Genomic DNA, 25,263 nt, shown 5'->3' with positions numbered 1-25,263 from the left:
CACATGGTCCAAAAATCAGTGTCAAGAACATCAACACCACTATCAAGCTGAGAAAGGGGAACCATCAAAATGATCTAAAAACCACAGCTCCAAAGGAAAATCCACTAGCCTCCAAGACATTGATCAAATATTTTGAAAGAAGACTAACAGAGTTAGAAATCTCAGAAAAAGAACTCTTAAGAAAACATATGAACATCAAGGAAGAAAAAGTAGAGATATCAGAATGGCTAACAGTTCTAAAAGAGCATGATGAAGAAAAACAAGAAGAAGAACAAAGATCAGAAGAAGGAAGCCAGGAACACTCTCAAGACAAGGATGTTGAAGCAAACATCAGAAAACAGACCTTAAACCTTTTAGCAAAAAGGGGGGAGACAATGTGGAAGCAATGGCATCAGCAGACTGAACAGTCCCCTTATTTTTGTGAACAATCCCCTTATTTTTGGTCTTTTATTTTTGTTTCTCCTTGGTTCAGGCAAATCTGTTACTATGAAACACAAGGAAGTTTTTTTTTTTTGTAAAGCAGGCAGGCAGACAGCAGCTGAAACAGAACAAGTCCTTTTATCTCTATTTCTGTTTGGTTCAGACAAATGACACTATGAAAAAAAAAAAGGCAAACTTCTTTTATGAAAGCCTAGCATATTATTTATGCAACCCCAGTCTTTGGCATCAACTCAAATCATTTCCCTGAAGACAAGAATCCAAAACCATCAACCAAAATAACCCCACAAATTAAGGGGGAGAAAAATTGCTTAGACAACCCATGAGAATAATCAAAATTGAAGAAGAGATCCACAAATTAAGGGGGAGACAAATCACACGTGGCAACTCTTGAGAAGATTCCAGATGGATCAATGTTTTTGCTAAAATTTGATAAAGGGGGAGATTGTTGACAAGTTTGTCAAATTCTAGACAAAAGGGGATCATCAAGTCAAACAAGGATTAGGAATTCAATTCCTAATCTAAATAGGATTAGCAACCCTATTCCCATTCAATCAATAACTCTCGGCTTATAAAAGAAGATGCATCACAATTCCTCTTCTTATGCTTTCAGCACCTAATCGTGAGCACGAGAGTAATTGAGAGAGATACCCAAATCCCCTTGAAAAGTAGTACAAGTGTTTAGGTCTCAATAGCTTGATAGGAAATCATATTGTGTAATCCCCGTTCGCTAAACCAAGTGTACTTTAAATATTGAGCTTTTAGTGGATTTAGGCAAATTCTCAATTTGAGAAGTGCCTCGCAGATTAGGGCTGCTTGCCCGAAACTGCGTTATAAATATTTGTGTCACTACGTCTGTTTTAACGTTACCGAATTCAAACATCTATATTAATTTCATAACCAACTAAAAAATATTCATGATCATAGATTTTTAATTAAAACAAAATAAAGACAAACCTTACTTGATTTTATCAAAGATGTATTCTCAAATTCAAATGAGCAACAAAATGCTTCACCTCTTTAATCGGTATACCAATCATCCCGGATGATATGGAGATTAAAAAATCTTAAACAGAGTTTAAGAAAGTCAAAGAAGAAGAGTGGGATGAAAAACTAAAGGAAATGATCTTTCTCCCTCCTTGCCGAACTAAAATGAAGGAAAGCAAAATAGGTTTCCTTGTTTTCTCTTTGACTCTCACACTGCAACAAATGAAGGAAAAACCAAGGCTATGAAATGGGTTTTTTTTGGTTGAGTTTTTATTCTGCCGGAAAGAGAAAGCAAAGATAAAATATAATTTGTTTGGTTTCTCTTTCCGCCGAAACCAAAAGCAATAATGGCAAAGGAAACTAGGAAAGCTAAAAACAAAAGTTTCCTTTTTTTTTTTTTTTTTTTTTTTCAGCTGAAAAAGAAAAGGGGATAAAAAGCCATGAAAAATGGTTTCCTTGTCTCTCTTTTCTACCGAAAACAGAAGGGATTAAAAGCCAAACTGAAACCAACTATTGCTCTTGCTTCTCAAACCTCTTGAACTGTGGTCTATTGCTGTCTGATTTTGATGAGGGGGCCACAAAAATCATATTACAATACTAATAAGAAAAAAAAATTGGGAGAGGCCCCCTAAGAGCAGTAGGTGGCTCCGCCCCATGCAATCAACTATGAGCAACCTAGACTAGTTTATCTCTTTCTCGACTGGAGCCACAAGGCGATTGTTCACCTTAGGGCAGTGGCTTTGGAAATATAGTTGCTTCCTTTGATCCAGATAGCACACACTAATCTATAATTTGGTTCACGAAATATAGTATGACATATCACACTAAGAAGGACTAGTTCGTATGAACATGACTAGCCCAATTTGCATGTGTCCGTATTCAAACAGAAAAAATACTCAGAAGTTTGGATTCAATGCATACAAATAACACAATACTAATACAATTAGATTATCTATGTTAGATATGGACATATATATGTGCGGAACAGTGAATTTTTTACCCCAAAAAGGCCCTATAAGCAAAGGGAGTGGTTATGGCAATAGAAGCGGCGGAAGCAGAGGTGACGAGTTTAGCTGAGAAGACGCCATAAGAGTAGACGGTCTGGCCACTGAAGCTTGGGTTTTTCAGAAACAGATCAAACACAGTCGCAATTCCGGACATACTTTATATTGAATCAGTTTTGTAAGCCAACGTAGTGAAAAGAGTGAAGGGAAGAGTGTTTCTTGTCGGACACGCCAAAAAAAAAGAAGGAAAGAAAATCCTTTTTACTTTTGGAATGTTTGAATACGTTATACATGCATTGTACTGGCTCAATACAAAATCCCCTTTTTACGGTAAGAAATAAAATAGTGCAATATATTCTTAACTAATTATATATTGTTTATGAAAGTTATGATTGAATACACCCCCTATGATAATATTAAGCAGAATTTTCTCTCTAGGGTTTTCGCCATTACTACTAGGATTTTCCTAGGTTTTCAACAACGAAGGTTCTTGTTTATCCGGTCAATGGCTGGGGTTACGAATGGTGAGGATGGCGATGCAAGCGACGCTTTGCAGCATCGAACGTCCACTGTTTTGCGAGAGGAGGCCGGGGACGCTGGTGGTTGGGGACGCCGTCGAATAGATGGGTTGCTGCGAATGGAGAGTCGAGACGGCGATGGAGGGGGACGGCGTCGGAGCGATGAGCCGATGGTTGACCAGTCGGTGGAGGCCGAGGTTGAGGTGGCAACGCTGACAGACCGGTGGGCGGATTGGGCACTGCAGGAGGAGGAGGAGGCGGCGTTTCTGCCGGCAGGGGGTGTGGAGGCCGACGGTGCTATGGAGGAGGAGGAAACATGGAGGGTCGTGGGCCGATTCCTGGCGCAAAAGATGGTTAAACTTGATTTTATGCGTCAGGTGTTGGCTTCTGTATGGCAGCCGGTACGCGGGGTGCAGGTAACGGAGATCCAGAGAGACTTATTCCTATTTGTTTTCTTTCACAAAACGGATATGGAGTATGTCTTGAATGGTGGTCCATGGGCGTTTGAGAACAATGCTCTAGTATGTCGTGAGGTTGTGGATGGGGTGAACCCGGGGGATGTGAAGCTTGATACGATTGATATGTGGGTACAACTACATGATATGCCCAAAGGATATACATCTCAGGCGATTCTGGAGCAGGCTGGAAATTTTCTGGGCTCATTCATTAAGCATGATGATAGGTTCGAAGGGGCACCTTAGCTGACTTTTCATCGTATTAGAGTATCGGTTCCGATTGATAGGCCGCTAAGGAGAAGGATGAAGTTGATGAAAAGGGACAAAACCACGACATGGGTTAATTTCAGGTATGAGCGGTTGCATAGGTTTTGCTATTTCTGTGGTTTTATGGGGCATTTGCACACTTTCTGCCTAAGAGCTAGGGAAGCTGGAATCCCGTTGGAAAGGTACCCGTATGGGCCGGATATGCGAGCTGGTGGATCTCGGAGCGCTCCTAGAGCGGTTGGGGATAGCTGGCTCGTGCCGGTTGGCGGGAAGCCACGTCCAATGGATACTAGAGCAGTGGTGGCCGAAAGGGTGGATGATAGTGTGGTTGGGGCGAATGAGACATGGCCGGATCGCTTGTCGGAGGAGGAAGCACTAGTGGCTTCGGCGAAACGCTGGAGGCAAGGAATGGAGAGTGGGAGTGGGGTGGGAGGAGGAGATGTTGCAATGACCGAGAGTTCAAAAAACTTGCCTATGGCGGGAACTGGTGTCCAGCCCCGCCCATCCTCATGAGTACATTAAGCTGGAACTGTCGTGGCTTGGGTAATCCACGCACAGTTCGACAGGTGGTGGACTTTGTGTCCTGTAAGAAGCCCGAGTTTGTGTTCTTGATGGAAACCAAGGTGGGACGGATTCAGGCGGAACGGGTTCGTGTCAGGCTTGGGTATGATGGTTTGTTCTATGTGAATAATGAAGGATTAAGTGGGGGCATGACTCTCTTCTGGAAGAAAAATAACACGGTTAGCTTATTAAGTTACTCGCAGAACCATATTGATGTGGAGGTCAGTTTTTCGAGTAAGGTTTGGCGCATGACATGCTTTTACGGCTGTCCTGATCGAAATAGAAGGGATGAATCCTGGGACTTGCTCGTTAGCTTGAAGGATAGATCTGCGTTGCCATGGGTGGTGATTGGGGATCTTAATAATCTCCTCTATCAGCATGAGAAAGGGGGGGGGGGGGGGGTTGGGGGGGGGGGAACCCATACTCTAATAGCCTCCTACGGGGGTTTGGGGAGGCCGTAGATGGATGTGGCTTGGTGCAGATGCCAATGAGGGGCCGGCAGTTTACATGGGATAAGGGAAATGGCACACTCAATTGGATACAGGAGAGACTTGATAAGGTCTTAGTAACGGATGGCTGGGGTGATATGAATGAGAATGCATGGGTAGAGAATTTACAGACTTGAGCTTCGGACCATTCGACTCTTTTCCTGAGCATCAATGCAATTTGCATGCGTAGGAATAGGGGACCGAGGAAGTTCAGGTTTGAGATGACATGGTTGTTGGATGAGGGCTGTAGGGAGGTGGTTGAGATGGCCTGGCAGGAGGGGAGGACGGATGGTTTATTACACTGTCAAAATTATTGTGGTATGAAGTTGATGCGATGGGGAGGAGATCAGTTCCATAAATTTGGTGATCGAATTGGACATTTACGGAGGAGGCAGGAGAGTTTTCAGAACTCGTGTGACCCAGCAGCCCTGGCCGAATACCAACTGATTGAGAATCAGCTTAAGCAGTTGGAGGCCCAGGAGGATGTGTTTTGGAGACAATGAGCGAAGCAACATTGGCTCAATGGTGCAGACGCCAACACTAAGTTCTATCACAGGTATGCCTCTGCGCGTAGAAAAAAGAACTTTATTGCTAGTATAAAGAATGATGTGGGTGATTGGGTTGAGGACACCGATATGCATGCGGCGGTTTTGAACTATTTTACGGGTATTTTTGCTTCTAGTAATTTATGTTGTGATGACCCCCTTTTTGATAATTCCCCCCCCCCCCCGGTGTGTCTGATGAGTAAAATGTGATGTTGGATCGCCCGTTTAATGGGGAAGAGGTTAAAACAACTCTGTTCTCTATGTTTCCGGATAAAGCACCGGGCCCGGATGGAATGAATCCGGGCTTTTACCAGCAATTCTGGTCAGTAGTTGGAGAGGATGTGACTCGGTTTATAACGCATGCATTGAATTCAGGTGAATTCTCGGAGGGGTTAAATGACACCAACATAATATTAATACCCAAAAAGGAAGTGCCCGAAACGGTTGCAGATTTGAGATCGATTGCCCTAATTAATGTCATATATAGAATTATGGCTAAGATGTTGACTAATAGAATGAAAACACTCATGGGAGATCTTATTTCTGAGTCCCAGAGTGCTTTTATTCCTGGCAGGCTAATAACGGATAACATCTTAGTTGCGGCGGAGGTGGGACATTACTTGAACAGGAAACAGTGTGGAGCTGTGGGGTGGAGTGCATTGAAATTAGACATGTCAAAAGTTTATGACATAATGGAGTGGAAATTCCTGGAGAGGATGTTGAGTGTGTTGGGATTTAGTGATAAGTGGATCCATCTTATAATGCTATGTGTGACAACTGTGAATTATACTGTGATGGTAAATGGTGAGGTAGGGGGGCGGGTTAAGCCGACTCGTGCTCTAAGACAAGGGGATCCTCTCTCCCTGTATTTATTCATTATCTGTGCTGAGGCACTTTTGATGTTGTTGCAAAAAAAAAAAAAAAAACAGGGGACAGGGTCAATACATGGGTGTAGAGTCGCTAGGGGGGCACCCCCAGTATCACATCTATTCTTTGCGGATGATAGTCTGCTTTTTTTCAAAGTAAATAATCAGGAAGCTGGTGTCATAAAGCAATGTTTGGTAAGGTACGAAAAGTTGTCTGGGCAGGTGGTAAATTATAATAAAGTCGAATATATGTTTTAGCCGAAATACTGCAGAAGTGGATAGAATGCAAATTGCAGGATGTCTGGAGGTTGAGCAGGCTAACAACTTTGGAAAGTATCTTGGCCTGCCATCTTTTGTGGGCAGAAATAAGAGAGCTGTGTTTGCTTATGTGGAGGAAAAAATCAGGTAAAGGATTAGGTCATGGAGTAAAAAGTTGTTATCTCAGGCAGGTAAGGAGGTATTGTTGAAAAGCGTAGCACAATCTATGCCTACGTTTTCAATGAGTGTCTTTTTATTGCCTGAAACTGTTTGTCAGTCCATTGAGCGAACCATGAATAAGTTCTGGTGGGGAAGTGGAAGAGACAGGGGAATACATTGGAAGACATGGGATAGGTTGTGTGTCCCTAAAAAGTATGGGGGCTTGGGCTTTAAGGAATTGAGAGCTTTTAACTTGGCTATGTTAGGAAAGCAGGCATGACGTTTCCTTACCAATCCAGAATCACTGGTGGCAAGAATATATAAGGCTCGTTATTACCTCACCACTGGTTTTGTTGATGCTACTATTGGGAGATGCCCAAGTTTCTGTTGGAGAAGTATAATGGCGGCTCATCCTATAGTCACGGCTGGGGTGCGACGCAGGATTGGAAATGGACAGTCAACTCTGATATGGGGTCATCCATGGCTGCCGCATGATCCTAACCCCTTGATACAAACAAATATGCCAGAGGAATTAAGAGAGGCGAGAGTTGCAAGTCTGATTGATCCGCAATCAAGCACATGAGATCCACATATCTTGTCTGATTTTTTTTTATCCCTGAGGATGTGAACCGAATACTTAGGATCCCTGTGAGCCCAGACTATGATGACTCATGGTATTGGATGGGGGACCCAAAAGGGACTTATACAGTTAAAAATGCTTATAGGCGGATTGTGGGCGATTTTGAGAGTAACCCAGGAACTTTTGATAAATGGGTAAAGATGTGGAAGTTGAAAGTCCCACCCAAATGGAAGACCTTTCTGTGGAGAGCCATATGTGATATCCTACCCACAACCACTAATTTGATTATTAAAAGGGTGGAAGTGGACCCTCTTTGCCCAATGTGTGCTTTAGATCATGAAGATGTGTTACATGCTTTAGTGTTCTGTGAATATTCTACACTAGTTTGGAATATAACACAATTGCCTATAACAAATATTGTTACAGATTCCTTCTCAACATGGTTAACGGCGGCTATGACGGTCCTAACGGAGGAGCAAACACGGTTCATGATAGCGGTCCTCTACAGTATTTGGAGAAGCCGCAACGCAGCTGTATGGGAGCGGATCATAGTGTGGCCGCCCGTTGTGGTCCACTGTGTGGCAGTGGCGGAAAGGGCGTATGGCGCAGCACATTACCGCCACCCACTGCCGGATCCAATGCCGAGTATGGGCCAAGATCTGTACGGGTCCGGTGCCACGTTGCGTTGCTATGTGGACACGGGGTTTCGCCAGGGAACCGGGGAGGCCACGTATGGAATTGTTCTAATATCACCCGAGGGGACCTTCGTAGCAGCAAAAAAAGGCAAAATGGAGTTTTGTAATTCACCACTCATGGCCGAGGCTCTGGCCTATAAGGAGGCACTTTCTTGGCTTGCAGAAAGAAATATCACAAGCAAGTTGTCTCACGGATTATATGGTGTTGCGGAGTACCATGCAGCAGTGAACCACACCCATTTACTCATATGTTGGGGTCGTGATTGACCAGTGCAGAACTATTATGTCGTTAATTAATTCTATTTCGTTAAACTATGTTCCTAGACAGATTAATTTACATGCTCATACTTTAGCTTCGTTAACCTTTACTCAGGAACATTCTATGTATTGGGATTCTATCCCGCTTGACACTATTATGACTTTGATCAATTAATACAATCGACAGATTGGTTTATTCAAAAAATTATATATTGTTTTTTTTTCTTTTTAATATTTATAATTTTAGGGCTTTGAATTAGATGTTGCCAAAGGAATTTTTTTTTTTTTTTTTTTTGGAAACAAACAGAACTATTTATTAATTAAGGATTCTTCTAAAACCCTAACCTATTGTACTTATCCGACTATGGAAATTAAAGTGGCTACAAAACTTCACCTACTTTTAGAATATTGTTACTAATACTAAATTAATTACCAAGCACCTTAGTGCTCAGATGACAGATATGACACTAGTACAAAATTGGGAATATAAATACCACTTTCCAAGACACCTTCACAAAGAAGGTGTTATAGAAAGAAAATAGTAAAACTTTCCATGTCACCAACCGGGTAAAGGTGCCTCGAAAATTATATTATTAAAATAATAATAGGAGAATCTGCGGTACCAACGGGAAAGGGGTGCCGCGAATATTATATTATTAAAATAATAATAAGAGTATCCGCGGCACCCGCTATAGAAGGTGCCGCTGTTATTTTATTATTAAAATAATAATAATGGTACCCGCACATACCCTTATTATTAAAATATAATAATATAATAATATAATAATAATGGAATCCGCAGCACCGAGGGTGCCGCAGATAATGCTAAAAATAACCCCCTTCCCCGTGTTAAGCAGTAGTATTCTATGCATTGTTTTAGTTGATTTCTGTTATATTTATTCTCCTTTAGACTAGGACTTTTATGTTATTTTCTCTTCCATGTACAGTATATATACGTGTACATGTTTATGCTTGAATACACATTTATCATTCACATTCTATATGGTATCAAGAGCCTCTTCATACTCCTACGAGTTCTCCAAATTTTTTTTTTTAAAATTTTATTTTTACTCTAATGGCCATCACAGAAACCACTCCTATCATTCAATTGTCTGCCCCAACTCACTTTCCCATTCGGCTTACTGCCATCAACTTTTCGGTATGGCGCCGTCAAGTTCATTCTACACTCATCGGCCTTGGTCTCCTTGGCAATGTTGACAGAACGCTCAAAGCACCGGCTGAGTTTTTAGATGCTGCTCATACAAATCCAAATCCTTGCTATACGATTTGGTTTCGCCAAGACCAGGTACTTGTGAGTGCTTTACTTGGCAGTTGTGCGGAGACGATCCAACATATTATTTCCTCTGCCACCACTGCTGCTGATGCATTGTCTCGGTTGGTTTCCAGCTACGCTAATGCATCCAAAGGGCGTATAATCTCCCTAAAAGCCAAATTGGCTAGAAACACAAAGGGATCTCGCTCTGTAGTTGATGTTTTACAAGATATGAAAAGTATTGCAGATGACCTTGCTTTAGCTCAAAGTCCCATCAGTGAAGAAGATTTGTTCATTAGTGTCATTACTCAATTGGGTGATGATTTTCATCAAATCCTGGCAGCTATTCGAGTACGTACAATTCCTGTCACCTTCGTAGGGCTTCATGACATTCTCACAGATTACGAACAATCACTAAAACACTCTGCTGATCAACAATTATTATTGGTCACATCAAATGCCACTCAGAAGCAATCACCTTAGGGCCCGTCGACTGGGAGATCACCAATGTCTACAGGACAATCTCGGGATCATAATGTAAGCTATCAAAACAATCGGGGTGGCTCATCTTGTCGGGGAAATAACTCTACTTATCGTCAAGGAAGATTCTGCAATTTTTGTGAGATTCCAGGCCATGATATTAAATACTGTAGGAAGCTCGCTACACTCCTACGAGAAAACAACTTCCAGTTAAATGATTCCCAAACCTCCCGGAATCATTCGCCAGTGGCTAACATGACCACTTCTTCACCTATGCCAACATCGCAATGGATGTTCGACATTGGAGCCTCACACCATGCTACATCCAACACCTCCACATTGCATGGTTTCACAGACTACGGGGGTCCTGATGAAATCAGCCTCGGTGATGGTAAAACTCTTAGCATTTCTCATATTGGTCATACTAACCTTCCTACCTCTGCTCGTTCTTTATCCTTGACTGATGTCCTATGTGTGCCTAAGTTACAAACTGATCTAGTCTCTGTTTCCAAATTATGTAAGTCTAATCAAGTTTCTGTTGAATTTTTCCCAACATATTTTTTGGTGAAGGATCTGGCCACGGGGGCGTCGTTTCTACGGGGGGAGAACGTCCATGACGTGTACTATGCTCCAATTGTTTCAAAACCACAAATAAATGTTGCAGTTCAATCATCCTTGATATCATGGCATCATCGCTTTGGCCACCCGTCAAATGTCAGTCTCAAAAAGTTATCAAAATGTAACAATCTAAATTTCCGGTCTTCCGTTATTGATAATTTTAGTTGTTCATCTTGTTATATTATTAAAAGCCATAAATTGCCATTCGCAGAAAATTCCCTAGTCAGTTCAAAACCTTTACAATTAGTCTACACTGACGTTTGGAGTGCCTCAAATAAATTTATAGATGGTTATTTGTATTACGTAATATTTGTTGATTTTTAAACGAAATACATCTGGCTATATCCTCTCAAGAAAAAATTTGAAGTTTTCATAGTTTTTCCCCAATTCAAGCGTCTAGTTGAAAATATTTTGGCCTTAATATTGTTTCTATTTTTTCTGACAACGGGGGTGAATATATAAAACTTCTTCCAATGTTTAATTCCTTTTGGAATTTCACACTTCACATCACCGCCACATGCCCCGAAACATAATGGCATTGCCGAGCGGCGTCATCGCCATGTGGTTGTTACATGCAGCATCTCTTCCAAAGGAGTTTTGGTCATACGCTGTCCAAACAGCAGTTTATGTCATAAATAGGCTTCCCACACCTATTCTTGGAAATAAATCTCCATTTGAATGTTTATATCAAAAGCGTCCAAACTATGAGCGGTTAAAATGCTTCGGGTGTCTTTGTTTTCCATGGTTGAGGCCCTACATGAAAACTAAGTTACAACCCAAATCAATTCCGTGTTTGTTCCTAGGATATTCTACTTCACAGTCTGCCTATAAATGTTGGGATCCAGAATCAAATCGATTGTATATTTCACGACATGTGAGGTTTATTGAAACAATATTTCCTTCGGTTACTTCTACACAAAAGTCTGATGCCTATGATAAACATATGCCATATTCCCCCATTCCACACAATACTAGTTTGCTTCAACCTCTAGAATCTATTTCTTTTAGGAATGGTCCAGGAGATATTGTTTCATCTGCTAATAACAATGCTCCAATACAATCTCTTCAACAAAATTTGCAGGTCGCTCCTTCAAAAAATTTAACTCCATCATATGAGGCGTCTTCTTCCAACAATAATATATTAGCTGCATCTCTTCCGCAAAATGTGACCGCTTCCTCCTATCAGGAACCCACACATCAGACAGTATTAAATTCCAATCACTCTGCTTCGTCCTCAGAACCAACCTACCATTCATCTAACACTTCTGCGTCCAATTCCAATCCCACTCCAGCTTCTGTTTCGAGTCAACCTTTGTCCCCAACCCGTCCAAAACGTACTCGTAAGCCTAATCCCAAATATTATAATTCCAACTACATAAACCACACCAATGTTCATCCGTTGCCCAACTCTCTTGAACCTTCTACTGTTGCTCAGGCCTTGAAGGATCCCCTGTGGCGTGAAGCTATGGACAATGAATATGCTGCGTTGCAGAAGAATGAAACTTGGGTTCTTGTGCCAAACACTGGTCAACAAGCTATAGGCTGTAAATGGATTTTTCGTATCAAACGAAAATCAGATGGTACGGTTGAACGCTATAAGGCACGTTTAGTGGCTAAAGCTTATTTGCAAGAACCCGGGCGTGACTACTTTGAAACCTTTAGTCCGGTAATGAAGCCGGCTATCGCGTTAAGTCATCGGTGACTTATTCGTCAATTAGACGTGAATAATGCATTTTTGCATGGTACACTTCATGAAGCTGTCTATTTGGAACAACCCCTGGGGTATCGCGATGTTCAATTTCCTTCACATGTTTGTAAGTTACAGAAGGCGCTTTATGGCCTTAAACAGGCCCCTCATGCCTGGTACTTAGAATTATCCGATCTCTTATTGGTGTTTGGGTTCAAGCGATCAAGGGCTGACACATCTTTGTTTATTTATGTATCAAATGGTACTGTGGCTTATTTTCTGGTGTATGTGGACGACATAATTTAAACTGGTAACAATACATCTTTTTTGGATAAGTTTGTTACCGTTTTAGATCACAGGTTTTCCATTAAGGATCTTGGTGCTCTCCATCATTTTTTGGGCGTAGAAGTGGTACCTACCTCATCCGGCATGTTTTTATCTCAAGGTCAGTACTTAGAAGATATTCTCAATCGGTTCAAAATGGAAGGGGCAAAGAGGTATCCACGCTTATGGCTTCAAATATTACACTTCAGGCCAATGGCTCTAGGCATCTGATAAATGCAACAGACTATCGGTGTCTAATTGGTTTGTTACAATATCTATTCATTACCAGACCAGATGTGGCCTATGTGGTAAATAAATTGTCTCAGTATATGCATGCACCTAATAATGTTCACTGGCAAGCGGCAAAACGTGTGCTTCGTTATCTAAAAGGCACGTGTCATCACCTTATTCTTGAAATATGATTGTCCTATGGTGCTAACAGCTTTTTCAGATTCTGATTGGGGCAATGTAAATGACAATGGTCGATCCACTACTGCTTATATAGTTTATCTTGGTACAAATATTATATCCTGGAAGTCTACTCGTTAGAAGACAGTGTCAAGGTCATCAACAGAAGCTGAGTACCGTGCTTTGGCTCATGCGGCGGCTGAGCTAATTTGGGTTCAGAGTCTCCTTCGAGAAATTGGTGTTAGCTTATATCAACCACCAAACTTGTTTTGTGATAATTTGGGGTTACATATGTGTGTAAAAATCCCGTTTTTCACTCACGAATGAAGCATGTTCCCTTGGATTACTTCTTCGTTAGGGATATGGTGGCTGATGGTTCTCTTTCTGTGTGTCATGTCTCTTCTCATGATCAAGTGGCATGATATGTTAACTAAGCCATTGGGTCGTGTGTTGTTTCAGCGGTTTCGGTCCAAGATTAGCGTAACTGATGGTTCCTCCATCTTGCGGGGGCGTGTTAAGCAGTAGTATTCTATGCATTGTTTTAGTTTATTTTTGTTATATTTATTCTCCTTTAGACTAGGACTTTTATGTTATTTTCTCTTCCATGTACAGTATATATACGTGTACATGTTTATGCTTGAATACACATTTATCTTTCACATTCTATACCCCGCGACCTAAATCTGAAAATCCCCCACTTCAATTAGTAGCATTTTTGCACCACTTCTTCCCGCCGGACTCCTCGGTGATTGCCACCATTTGAGGGTGAGGGAGCACCGACTCTTCAAAATTCAATGCACGGACAATATAAACTTCATATTTGGATAATTGTACACCTAAATAGAAACAGTAATTGTAAATATAAATCAATATGCTTTTAGTAATTTTAGGTCAATAGTCTAACACAAATAAAAGAGTAAAAGACATTTTTGGTCCTAGACTTATAGTGGCACAGACAATTTTAGTCCTCTTTAAAAAAATCAGACAATTTGTGGACACTCTTATTGTGACGAGGACAATTTTGGTCCTCCGTCAATATTTCCGTTAGATGGTCTGTTAGATAGGGGATAATTTCGTCTTTTCAGACCTCCTTCCTTCTTCCCCTTTTCATTCCCGTTCTCAACCAGACTTAACATTGGAAGACCTAATTTTGACTCTAATCTTACTAGTTGAAGACCAAATTCGCAGTGAACATAGCAATAGATTTCTGTGCCTGAGGGTGCCGATGATGGATAATTCCGACAGAAACTCTGCTTTCCCTTCGCCGTCGTGACTGCACTTCTTGACTGCCACTCCAACGAATGCGCCGGGGCTTTCCTTGCACAACTAGCTATGGCATTTCTCAGGTGGTGCGGGTGTGGCGTTGGACGCCGGAGGACCGGTGGTTGGCGGCGGGGATTTAGCAATTGTCCACGGCGTTGAGTGATTTGATGGATTCAGCTTTACTTTCTAAGCAAACTAGGGATTCTGGAATTACTAGAAATCCTTATCCCCGCCGTCCTCGCCCCGCTATCGGACACACATTTCCTCACCCCAAAATGTGAACTTCTCCGTACTCCAGCTTGAGTTCAATAGTCACTAACTACTTTAAAAGATTCTGCCTTTTTTGCTTTTACTTTCATCAGACTTCTGAATCAAGACATGTGGTGTCTGCCCTTTTCTTTTTAATGTCCATTCCAATTCCATGATAGAGAAGGGAGATTTCAGTTAAGTGTTGGTCTTGGTCTATGTCCATGGATCCTCATTTGGACCTGAATCAAATATCATTGTAATTTCAGGGGTGAGTGGTGTACTTTGAAAACAGAAAATGTTCAATATGAAGTGAGTGCCTGAGTGGCAAAGAAGGATAGTTAGCTAGTCGCGGAGATGGACCGGAGGAGCTGGCTGTGGCAGAGGAAATCGTCTTACAAGAGTCCCAGTGGTGAAACCGAAAGCTCTGGTCTGGTTCGATTTCATCGCATTCCGAGAGAGGAGAAGAAGGAAGGAGGTCTGAAAAGACGAAATTACCCCCTATCTAACAGACCATCTAATGGAAATATTGGCGGAGGATCAAAATTGTCCTCGTCACAATAAGAGTGTCCATAAATTGTCTGATTTTTTTAAAGAGGACTAAAATTGTCCGTGTCACTATAAGTCTAGGACCAAAAATGTCTTTTACTCTAAATAAAATGAGAGAGACGCATTTACTACTCAAAAAAGGCATAGATGAGTCTATCTATATGATTACTACCTGCTGGACTGTCTATAGGCATCAGTTTCCTATGTTATTAGGATTGAAAAAATTACTGATATTCTGTTTTTTTGGTATTTTTTTTTTTTGTTTTTCTTTTTGGTTTTTGTTCCTGTTCTTTAATTTTTTTTTACTCAAGTGTTATCTATTTCCTATACTCCTAAAGTTATACTTATTGACAATTAAGTAAGTGTTATATGCTTTTAGTGAATTATTGTTTTAGATATGCCATTACATTTGAATACTATGTGCATTTTTAACTCTTTATTTATTTTTGTATAAAGGAATATATGAGCAGTGGAAATGAAGCAGCAAATGTTCAATTTATAGATGAAAGGTATATCGATCTTACTGCTTATACTCAATACTTGAATCCATAATGTGTTGCATACTTAAAGAGTTAATACCATCTGAGGTCCTCCGTGTATAGTGATTTTGCCACGTTTAGTCCTACACTTTCAAATTGACCATCTGTGGTCCTTCGACTTTCAAATTTAACCATTCGTGGTCCAAGTTAACCACCCATGGTCCTTCAAGTTTCGAAATTTAACCAGTCGTGGTCCTCTTGAAAGGACCATGGTTGGTTAAAATTTAATAGTTGAGGGACCCTGAGTGGTTAACTTGGACCACGAATGGTTAAATTTGAAAGTCGAAGGACCATGAATGGTCAATTTGAAAGTTTAGAACTAAACGTGGCAAAACCACTATACTCGAAGGACCTCGGATGATATTAACTCCATACTTAAATTATGATGCTATTTTTTTATTAATAAATTTTCAAAACCAAATAATATAGGTATAAAAATACACTTGCAAAATTTATAACATTTAAATAAGCATCCAGAAATACAATATTTAGATAAACAGATATTAATGAAAACAAAATACATTAAAAATTTTTGCACAAAATATTCAGAAGCAGAATTGCAGAAGATTCCCAACAACTTAAAAACATTTGAAATAATAGATTAACAATGCAAAAACAACCACTGGAAATTATAGAATTTCCGACCACCTGAAAGTGATCTTAAATCAAGTTGAAAGCCTTATTCCGACTACTTTTGGTGTCCGGAAAAACCTTTGTTGCTATTTCCGACCACTTTTTGCTTTCAATTTGATTTAAGATTACTTTCATGTGGTCGGAAATTCTATAATTTCCAGTAGTGAAACATAAAATTCCTTTAAAATTTCTCCTTTATCAGCTCAATCCTAATCATTTTAGGAACTTCAATCTCTGAGAATTGGTCCAAAAGACACCTCTTCACAATGGTTTAAAAGAGATGTTACCTCTTTTCTATTGTAAATTTCAGCCAATTCAAGTTGGTGATGACATAATCCTCAGTTGACATTATGATCTAAAACTTTGGTCGGCAAATATTGGTTAAAGAAGGTTGATAGCCACTGATTTGTTGCATGGAGAATGATGGTCTCATGGGCCATGCTGTTCTGATTTCTGGAAATGGTGAGGAGCTGAAATCTGGAAATGGTGACTTAATTTGCCTTGGAAATTAATGGGGGTTGATGCATGAAGCTAGGTGGACTTTGCCTAAAGTTCATTCATTTTTTCTTGGCCGAAGGAAATCTGGGCAATCGTTATACCGTGCACCAGGACGAGCATAGCAATGAGCGCCCCGCGCCTCCCAAAGCGACATCGTTTTGTTAAGTTGTTAAAAAATTTTTTTGTTTCGAATGCACATAAACTCATAACAGAATACATATAATCTAACATAATACATAATACACATAAATTCTTAACATAATACACATAAACTCTTAACTGAATACACATAAACTCTTAACTGAATTCACATAAATTTATAGCACAATACACATAAACTTTTAACTGAATACACATAATGGGGCTTGGTTAACATAATACACATAAACTCTTAACTGAATACACATAAACTCATAACACAATACACATAAAATTTTAACTAAATACACATAATGAGGTTTGGTCTGTTCAGATGCGCGGAGAGAGGTCAGCATAAAACGCGCGCGTTTTGTACCTGGGTACACATTGTTATGTGCGGTGTGGTGCACGATATAATTTGCCAAATCTGGGAATTATTTGAAGATGTTGGGCTTGGTTGATGTGAGTGATGGGCTTATAATAAAGATGGTTGGCTGGTTTAATAATGCAGGTTACGGGGCCATTTAATTTCACTTGGCCGTGACAAATTTGGGCCGAATGGGAATTTAATTCACTTTGAGTTTGGGGGCAAATTATGCTGTGTATCCGTATGCACCATTGCAAAAACGACGTCGTTTTACATCAAAACGCGCGTCTTACTTTAAAAAAAATCAGTTTTGATTCCCAGTAACAACATTATGTTATTCATTTTTTAGTTCATTCATTCTGAATTTTTAGTTATGAAATTCTAGATGTATAGTTATGCAATTCTGGATGTATAGTTATGCAATTCTGGATTTGTAGTTATGAAATTATGGATGTGTAGTTATACAATTCTGGATTTATAGTTATGAAGTTATGGATGTGTAGTTATGCAATTCTGGATGTATAGTTATGAAGTTATGGATGTGTAGTTATGTAATTCTGGGTTTATAGTTATGAAATTATGGATGTGTAGTTATGTAATTCTGGATGTATAGTTATGAAATTATGAATGTGATAAAATTATGGATGTGTAGTTATGCAATTCTGATTTTTTTTTTTTTTTTTTTTTTTTTTAAATTAGACGCCAAAACGACGTCGTTTTTGCATCTATATGCAACATGCATGATACATTCGGATGCACAACATAACGTTTCGAGTTTGGGGAGCTGGTTTTAATTCAGTCCATTTGTTATGGGATGGGCCGAAGGGGAATTTAACTCCTAAGTATAGGGCCGATTGGGCCCAGTCAATGTTTTTTCAGATTTTGCAGATTTTGCCTTGTTGATTCTTTGAAGATGGGCTGCGTATGGCTGAATTGGGCTTAATTGGAAGCTGGGCAGATTTAAAATAAGTGACTTTGGGCCTGATTTTTAGATGATGGTCACATGGGCCTTATGGCTCTATAAGCCCTTTTGGGCCTTTTTGGTTATACTCTTGTAAGCCCTTTTGGGCCTTTGCTAGTTTAAGCTTTTGAGCCTTTTGTAGTCAGCCTTGTTAGGCTTTTTCCTTTCTTAGTCCATTATGGACCTTTCTTGTAAGGGCCTTTGGCCCCTTGGTTCGTTAGGCTTTATTAGCCCTTGTGTTTTGTGAGCCTTAGGTCACTTTTGGGCTTAAGGCGTCTGTTTGTAAGGCTTCAGCTTTTTGTTTGTGGAATAAAAGCTTCGATTTGTTTAAAAAAAAAAACTTCAATCATTATAAAATAACCAACTGATGATCCTTCTTCTCTTTAGTTTTGGCGCAGCTTGAGTGCTTGACTCTAAAATCTTCGTTGGACTTTTCTTCTCAAGCTAAAGTCTTATCCATCTTTACTACTTTTGAAGGAATTCACACGATGAATTTCGAACATACTCCCCTAAAACATTCAAAGTCTTGACCTAGAAGGTTAGCAAGGCCCATCCTTAGGTCTCAATTCCTGATTCTTGTTGAGGTTTCTTGAGGATCAAGGAACTTCGGGTTGACTTTCTCGCCTTATTGAGTTTCATCTCTTCCTTGGTAGATGAAATTCTTAGCAAGACTTCACGTCCTCCCCGAAATTTGGCTTGTTACGCCTTTTTGGTGATGCCTTTAGTAGTGAAAGCACTTAGCACACTTCTCTCCTTCTTGAAATGCAATTGGTTACTGTCTCTCGTCGCGGAATGACTTGGTGATTCTTACGAGCTGTTTTACTTCCTTGTTGATCCTTAAAGCCATTGAGGCCTTGATACCAAAGTGTTCCATACACTTCCCTTGAATGTACGATCTTAGAATGGATGCACAAAACCCACGATAAGAACTGTCCCTTTAGACTCTAATTGTCTTCTTTCGTTCTTCTTAGACGAGAGGATATTTCATTCATTCTATTCGGATTCGGGGATTTTTAGTAAGGTAAACAAGAGGGCAAAGGACTGGAATAGGCTTGTACCATAGGTTTCGGCATTCTTGCTCTTACAAAATCTTGTAAGGAGTCTTTTGAATACTCGAACGATAACCATGGTTGTAAGAAATTCGATCTATCCTTAGTGCTTGACTTAAGGCCTTTGTAAGTTCATAGCACAAGCTCACAACTCGACTTCTTGGTTTGCATGATTCTTCTCGACAACCATTCCTAATTGGTTGAATAGTAGAGTTCAACTGCAACTTCATGACTAGCGCAATCGATAGTACTTTTTGAAAACATGACATGGACCAAAGTTCTTACCTAGGTCAACAACTTGAGACAATCTGTGGTTTCCTTACTCAAGGATTCGCGCATGTCCCTAATTGCTTAATAGGTCGAGTCTTGTTCACAGTCAACAACCTTGCAATCTTTATAAGGTAATCGGTTATAATCCAACTTTGTCTTTTCTTGTCTTGGTTAACGACAAGCCCTCTTGGTCTCCTTGAAATTTGGCTTGTCGTCCGATCCTGTTTAATCCCTTTAGTGGTCGAGACGCTTAGTGACGCCTTTCTCTTTCTTGGAATGCATTTGGTTGGCTGCCCTTGTCATCGCATGATGTTGGCGACTTTGTGCGCCGCATGTACTTCTTACAGTTCCTTAAAACCCCCAAGACCTTTATGCCAAGGCAAGGTCCTTACTGCAGCGAAGCTTAGTGCATGGTACTTTCCACGCACTCGCCACCTCCGCCTAACTCGTCGAACCCTACTTAACAACAACCTTACTACCAAGCTAATTAACCAACTTCCACGCCAACTGTCACAGCAAGGGGGTTTACACCATTCATAAGGTTTTAACAAGGTTTCCAAAAGCGAGGGATATAAAATTAGAGCGACGGCAAAGATTCTAAGTTCATAACAATTTAAGGTTTTCAAGGATTCAAGCTAGGCACCACATTAGGGTATACAAAAGCATAACAGGTGTCAATTGCTCGTCAAGAGTAAACAAGGATTCGAGGTAGAGGTCTCGACAAATAGGAATATCAAGAGGCTGAGGTTCAAAGGAGAATGATATTTTAAACTGAGGCAAAGGGCTCACAAGCCAACGCGGTATACTTACCTTGCACCAACCATTAACGAACAACGTTGTTTATCCGTTACTTCCCTTCCTTGCATTAATTGGCGTCCTAGTCCTAACCTTTTCATACCGAGATAAAGCAACTTACCAGGAGATGCACGCCACTTGTTTGAACGGGGATCGTGGTAGCTGACTCCAGGTTGTGAGTAAAGCAGTCTAACTTCTTCGAGTTGTCCTCATGTCCAGATGCAAACACCACATCTTAACTGCTTTGCTTCAACAGACATCCAAGTCTTCCTTTTCTTAGTCATAGTCTTCGTCAAGTCTTTAGCGGAAACCAGAACGAGGCAATTTACCAGGTAAGTGCACGCTACCTGGTTACGGAGATAGGCTTATCTACTTGCACCCTTACCTGGTGTAACACCCCTAATTTTTAAAACTTTTAAAGCTTATGGGATAAAGGCGAATCTATTATTAATTCCCAAACAGAGCATAAACTAAACATAATAGTCGGGGTGCTATGCCACATCTAAGCTAGAGAACTTAGATGCACAGGCTAAACTATCTAACAAAGCATAAACCACAATTAATATCCAAATACAAATCAAGGCACATATGCCATCTCATTAAGGCTAGAACTATATAAACTAAGTCCACGAATCCGAAGCTACTCAACTATTCCTGAAAAACATTCGGTGTAACAACCGTCAGCGAATAATGCTGGTAACCCACTCCAACGCGGGTAGATATAAGAATTCATTTTGAAACTGGAATACATATATACTTACGAGACATTAATTTAAATCCAAGATCAAGACTCGAGACACAATAATAGACTCGACAATATAATCATAATGACTAGCATGCATCCTATAAATACGATACAAGACATAATAGACAAATAAGCATATAAATAACAGATAGAGACAACAAAGGCATTCAAGACAATCAGTTAGTAAGTAATCATCAGAGAACACAATCCATCTTCCAACCTTATACCAAGTTCCAACCTTGTAGCTCCCCTCCGTCCTTATATCAGTTCCAACCTATACCTCCAGGCCACCCTTATATCGCCTCCCTTATTCCTCCGGGCAACTACATGCCCCCACCCGACAAACCACTTTTCAACCACCAATATATCAAGATAGCGCCGCAGTGCCATTCGCATGATCCGTACCTCTAGTACCAATACCAATGGGTCAGCGCATATAGCCCTGACATGGCACCGCAACAGTTATAACGTGACCCATGCTCAACGGCAAGCAAGTCAAAGGTGGATTTGTGCCTTTAGCACAGTAACCGCTAGGCTTGTACCTTTAATACAATGATCGGGCACAAGTGGTGCCAACCGCCAACAATTCATTTTCACCAATTACAATCTCATCATCATCATTAGTCACACCGGCCATTGCGCAATGCCCACGATACTCATCATCATTCAATCAATCAACACATAATCAATCAATAACAATCAAGACATAACAACAATGACACGTACTACACATAAATTCCTAGAACGGTACTCAAAACACCAAACGAGACTCGTACACGACAAACGGGATACAACGGGACACGAGGAAACATCAAATGGGGGAAAACATCACGACGACATCAACTTTCCAGTGGGTGGTTGGCGGGTGGAGGACCACCCGCCGGCTGTCCGCTAGAACAGTGCTTCCGGGCAGCGGGTAGGTGGTGGGCACCCTTGCCCCCACCTACCCCTCACTGATACTCAGGCAACTTTTCGGTCTCGGGATCTCTCATGGAACCCAAAACCATGTCCAGACACATTCAAACACATAACGACAGCACCACGGATTCAATTAACGGAATTAAATCAAGAATCATACCGAATACATTCTAACACGATTCCTGAACATGCCAAGACTCAACATAAATCATATTACGGTTTCGGAGCATTCGGAACCACAAGAACGTCAAGAAGTCTATATGCAAAGTCCTAAATACAAGTCCTAGGCTAGACTCAACACCCGATCATGCATAAACTCACCCAAATATACCAAGAACATCACAACAACGAGATTCACGATATAAACCCTAGGACAAGCTCTAGACATAATTAAATACAAGATCACACATATAATCAATCATAACATCAAAATCATCAAGATTATCAAATAAACACAATATAAATCCTACGCATACAATTATCAAAGGAGCCAATAAATAAGATATAGCAAGAAAAATAGGTTTTGTAAGACATGGGTTACCTCATTCGTTTATCAATCCAAAACACTGTCAATGGAACCTGTGAATCAAATCGGACTTTCTCTAAATAATCGAGCTAATAAAATAATTAAACCCTAAGGGATTCGAGCCCTAGATTTCTCCCAATGCTAAAAGTGTACTACCCAACTAAGTTAAATACTCTTTATTAATTTGTAACGTAACTAAACCCTCAAGTTTATAGGGTAAAGCCATTAATTAAAAGTCGATAATTGAAACCTAATGATTTAGGCTAACATGGGAATCAAACCCTTGCCCAAAATCTTTATCTTAATCATCTCCTTACCATCTAGCCTAGATCGCTTCTTACTACACAAATCAATACCAAAATTACTTAGCATTAGCTACCTGCCAATAACAATAACTAAACGACAGTACGTACTTACCTCCTTCCTGCCTTCACGTTAACCATGCCGACTCCATCACTGCCGGTGTTACCTGTAGCTCACGCCGGGGAAGCTTCTCGCCGGAACTGTTGCCGTCACGTTGTCGTCGGATAGAAGGACGACACCGCCGCCGACGAACCCGCTGATCATGAAGAGGAGAGTGACGGCGCTGTTGTGTACCATGCAGACAGGAGACGCCGGGTTTTGCTTCTGTTTTGTTTCTGCTGACTCGGATCTCTTCTCCGCTCGATGTCGGACTAGGAAGGGAGGGAAATAGGGGTAAAGGTGGGGGCTTTGACTTTGACTTTGGTGTTTTACTTGGAGAAGAAGAAGGGCGATAGAGGCAAGGAGGAAGGGCGTTCGGCCGATGATATTGAAAGGAGGAAGGAAAGACGCCATCTGGTAGCTGTTCTCTCTCTCTCTCTCTCGTGCATGTAGTTCGTACGTGTATATATATATATATATATATATATATATATATATATATATATATATATTCTAGGGTAACAGTATGTATGAATATTTATCTAATTATACATATCTATTCCTGGTAGGGTTAGTTTACTTAAATGGGCTTGGATTAGCCTGGATGATAAAATCATTTGGGCTAGACAATACCTATTGGGCACATAGAATATATATTTATTGGGTTTAGGATTTGGGCATTTAATATTGTAGCCTATAAAGTAATTAACCAAGGTTCATAGTAACATATTTAGGCTTATAAATATACTTGTAGTAACGTAATTAATTATAAATACTAGCTCGATTTGGGAAATATTTATATTCAATATAAATATTTACAGGGTACCACACCTGGTGCATTAACTAAAGGAACTAAAGCTAAACAAAGAATAAGTACAGGAAACTTAACTGAAAGTGATAAACTCACAATCTCACCGCGCATCCTCAGATTCCTATATCCTAAGTACTTAATCACCTAGAATTCAAGCTTAACATTCTAAAGTCTTTCCCTAAAGGCATTGTCCTAGGGTCGAACTTAGGCTCTGATACCAACTGTAACACCCCTAATTTTAAAATATTTAAAACTTATGAAATAAGGAATAATCTAACATTAAAACCCAAATAGAGCAGAAGCTAAACATAAGAGTCGGGGTGCTTTGCCACATCTAAGCTTGAGAACCTAGATGCACAGACTAAACTAACTAAACAAAGTATAATCCACCATTAATATCCGAATACAATTTAAGGCACACAGGCCATCTAACCAAGACTAGAACTAACTAAGCTAAATCCACGAGTTCATCTAGCGTGCTCCGAAACTACAAGTCAGTACCTGAAAAACATATGGTGTAACAACCATCCGCGAATAATGCTGAGTAACACACTCCCACGCATTGAGTACAATATAGGTAGATATAAGAAAACCATTTTGAGACTTGGGAATATATATATAGTCCTAAACAACTCTAGCGTTTAAAACCAAGATCCAGACTCGCAACACAAAAATAGACGCGACGTTATAGAAACACATAAAGATACTAGCATGCAACCTAAGTCCACAAGACAATACAATAACAAGACACAAGCTCCATTCGTCAATCTGTTCCTGTCAATTCAAAACAAAATAGCATCCCAGGGGCACTACAACACTACACTCCAAAAGTACTGCAGCCCGTAACACTCCAAAGATACTGCAGCACCACACTCCAAAAGTACTGCAAACCATGCCATCAAAGGTACCATACCACCACACTCCAAAAGTACTACAGACCATGCCATAAAAGGTACCGTAGCACCACACTCCAAAAGTGCTACGGACCATGCCATCAAAGGTACCATAGCACCACACTCCAAAAGTACTACGGACCATGCCACCAAGGGTATTGTAACATCACACTCCAAAAGTGCTACAGCCCATCCGATCCGCCTGTAGAATTCATACCGCCAAACTCATATCTTTTCACGAACAACAACAACAACAATTAAGACTCCACATCAACAACATTCAACAACCATACTCAACACTCAACAATACTCCAACAAGGGGTAGTCAAAGGGAATGGTACAACAACCACATAGACTCTCATCAACAATTGGCACAATGCAACCCACAACCCACGGGGAAACATCCTAGACCCTACTACCAATGACAACAGAGCAACCACAAAACTCACAGGGGATCACACAAACCTCATCCTAGGCCAACGAGATACCAATTTAAACCACATGCAATACCCAAGACTCACAAATCCTAATTCGGTATCCACGACATCAAACTAGACTCACAAACATCAAACGGGGCACAACGGGGCACGGGTGAAACAACAAACAGGGCAAAATAACACAGCACCCGCCCGTACCAGCGGGCGGAACGGCGGATAGACAACCACCCGCGTCTGCCCCCGCCAGCGAATGGCCTTGTTCCAGCGGGTACACCGGCGGGTGTTCGTCCACCCGCTGGTATGGGTGACCGTACCGGCGGGTGGTCAGGTGGGAGTTTGTCCCCCCACCGACCC

The 25,263-nt window shown here is 40.6% G+C and overlaps 1 protein-coding gene across 1 annotated transcript; it reads left to right on the top strand.

Annotated features, from left to right (window-relative positions):
* The first annotated feature begins 7,227 nt into the window (after positions 1 to 7,227).
* On the top strand, positions 7,228 to 8,088 carry LOC109178677. Its single transcript, XM_019328213.1, has one exon. It carries the CDS (start codon positions 7,228 to 7,230, stop codon positions 8,086 to 8,088), a length of 861 nt encoding a protein of 286 aa, XP_019183758.1.
* The last annotated feature ends 17,175 nt before the right edge of the window (positions 8,089 to 25,263 follow it).

This window comes from Ipomoea nil, unplaced genomic scaffold, assembly GCF_001879475.1.
Source record: "Ipomoea nil cultivar Tokyo-kokei standard unplaced genomic scaffold, Asagao_1.1 scaffold0865, whole genome shotgun sequence".
NCBI classification, from domain to species: domain Eukaryota; kingdom Viridiplantae; phylum Streptophyta; class Magnoliopsida; order Solanales; family Convolvulaceae; genus Ipomoea; species Ipomoea nil.
The sequence above is the reverse complement of the archived record's forward strand: the minus strand, read 5'-3'. Positions and strand labels throughout refer to the sequence as shown.

Bases quoted from the DNA above. Each gene is read 5' to 3' on its own strand.
- LOC109178677 (XM_019328213.1), top strand. From the start codon at position 7,228: ATGGGGGACCCAAAAGGGACTTATACAGTTAAAAATGCTTATAGGCGG.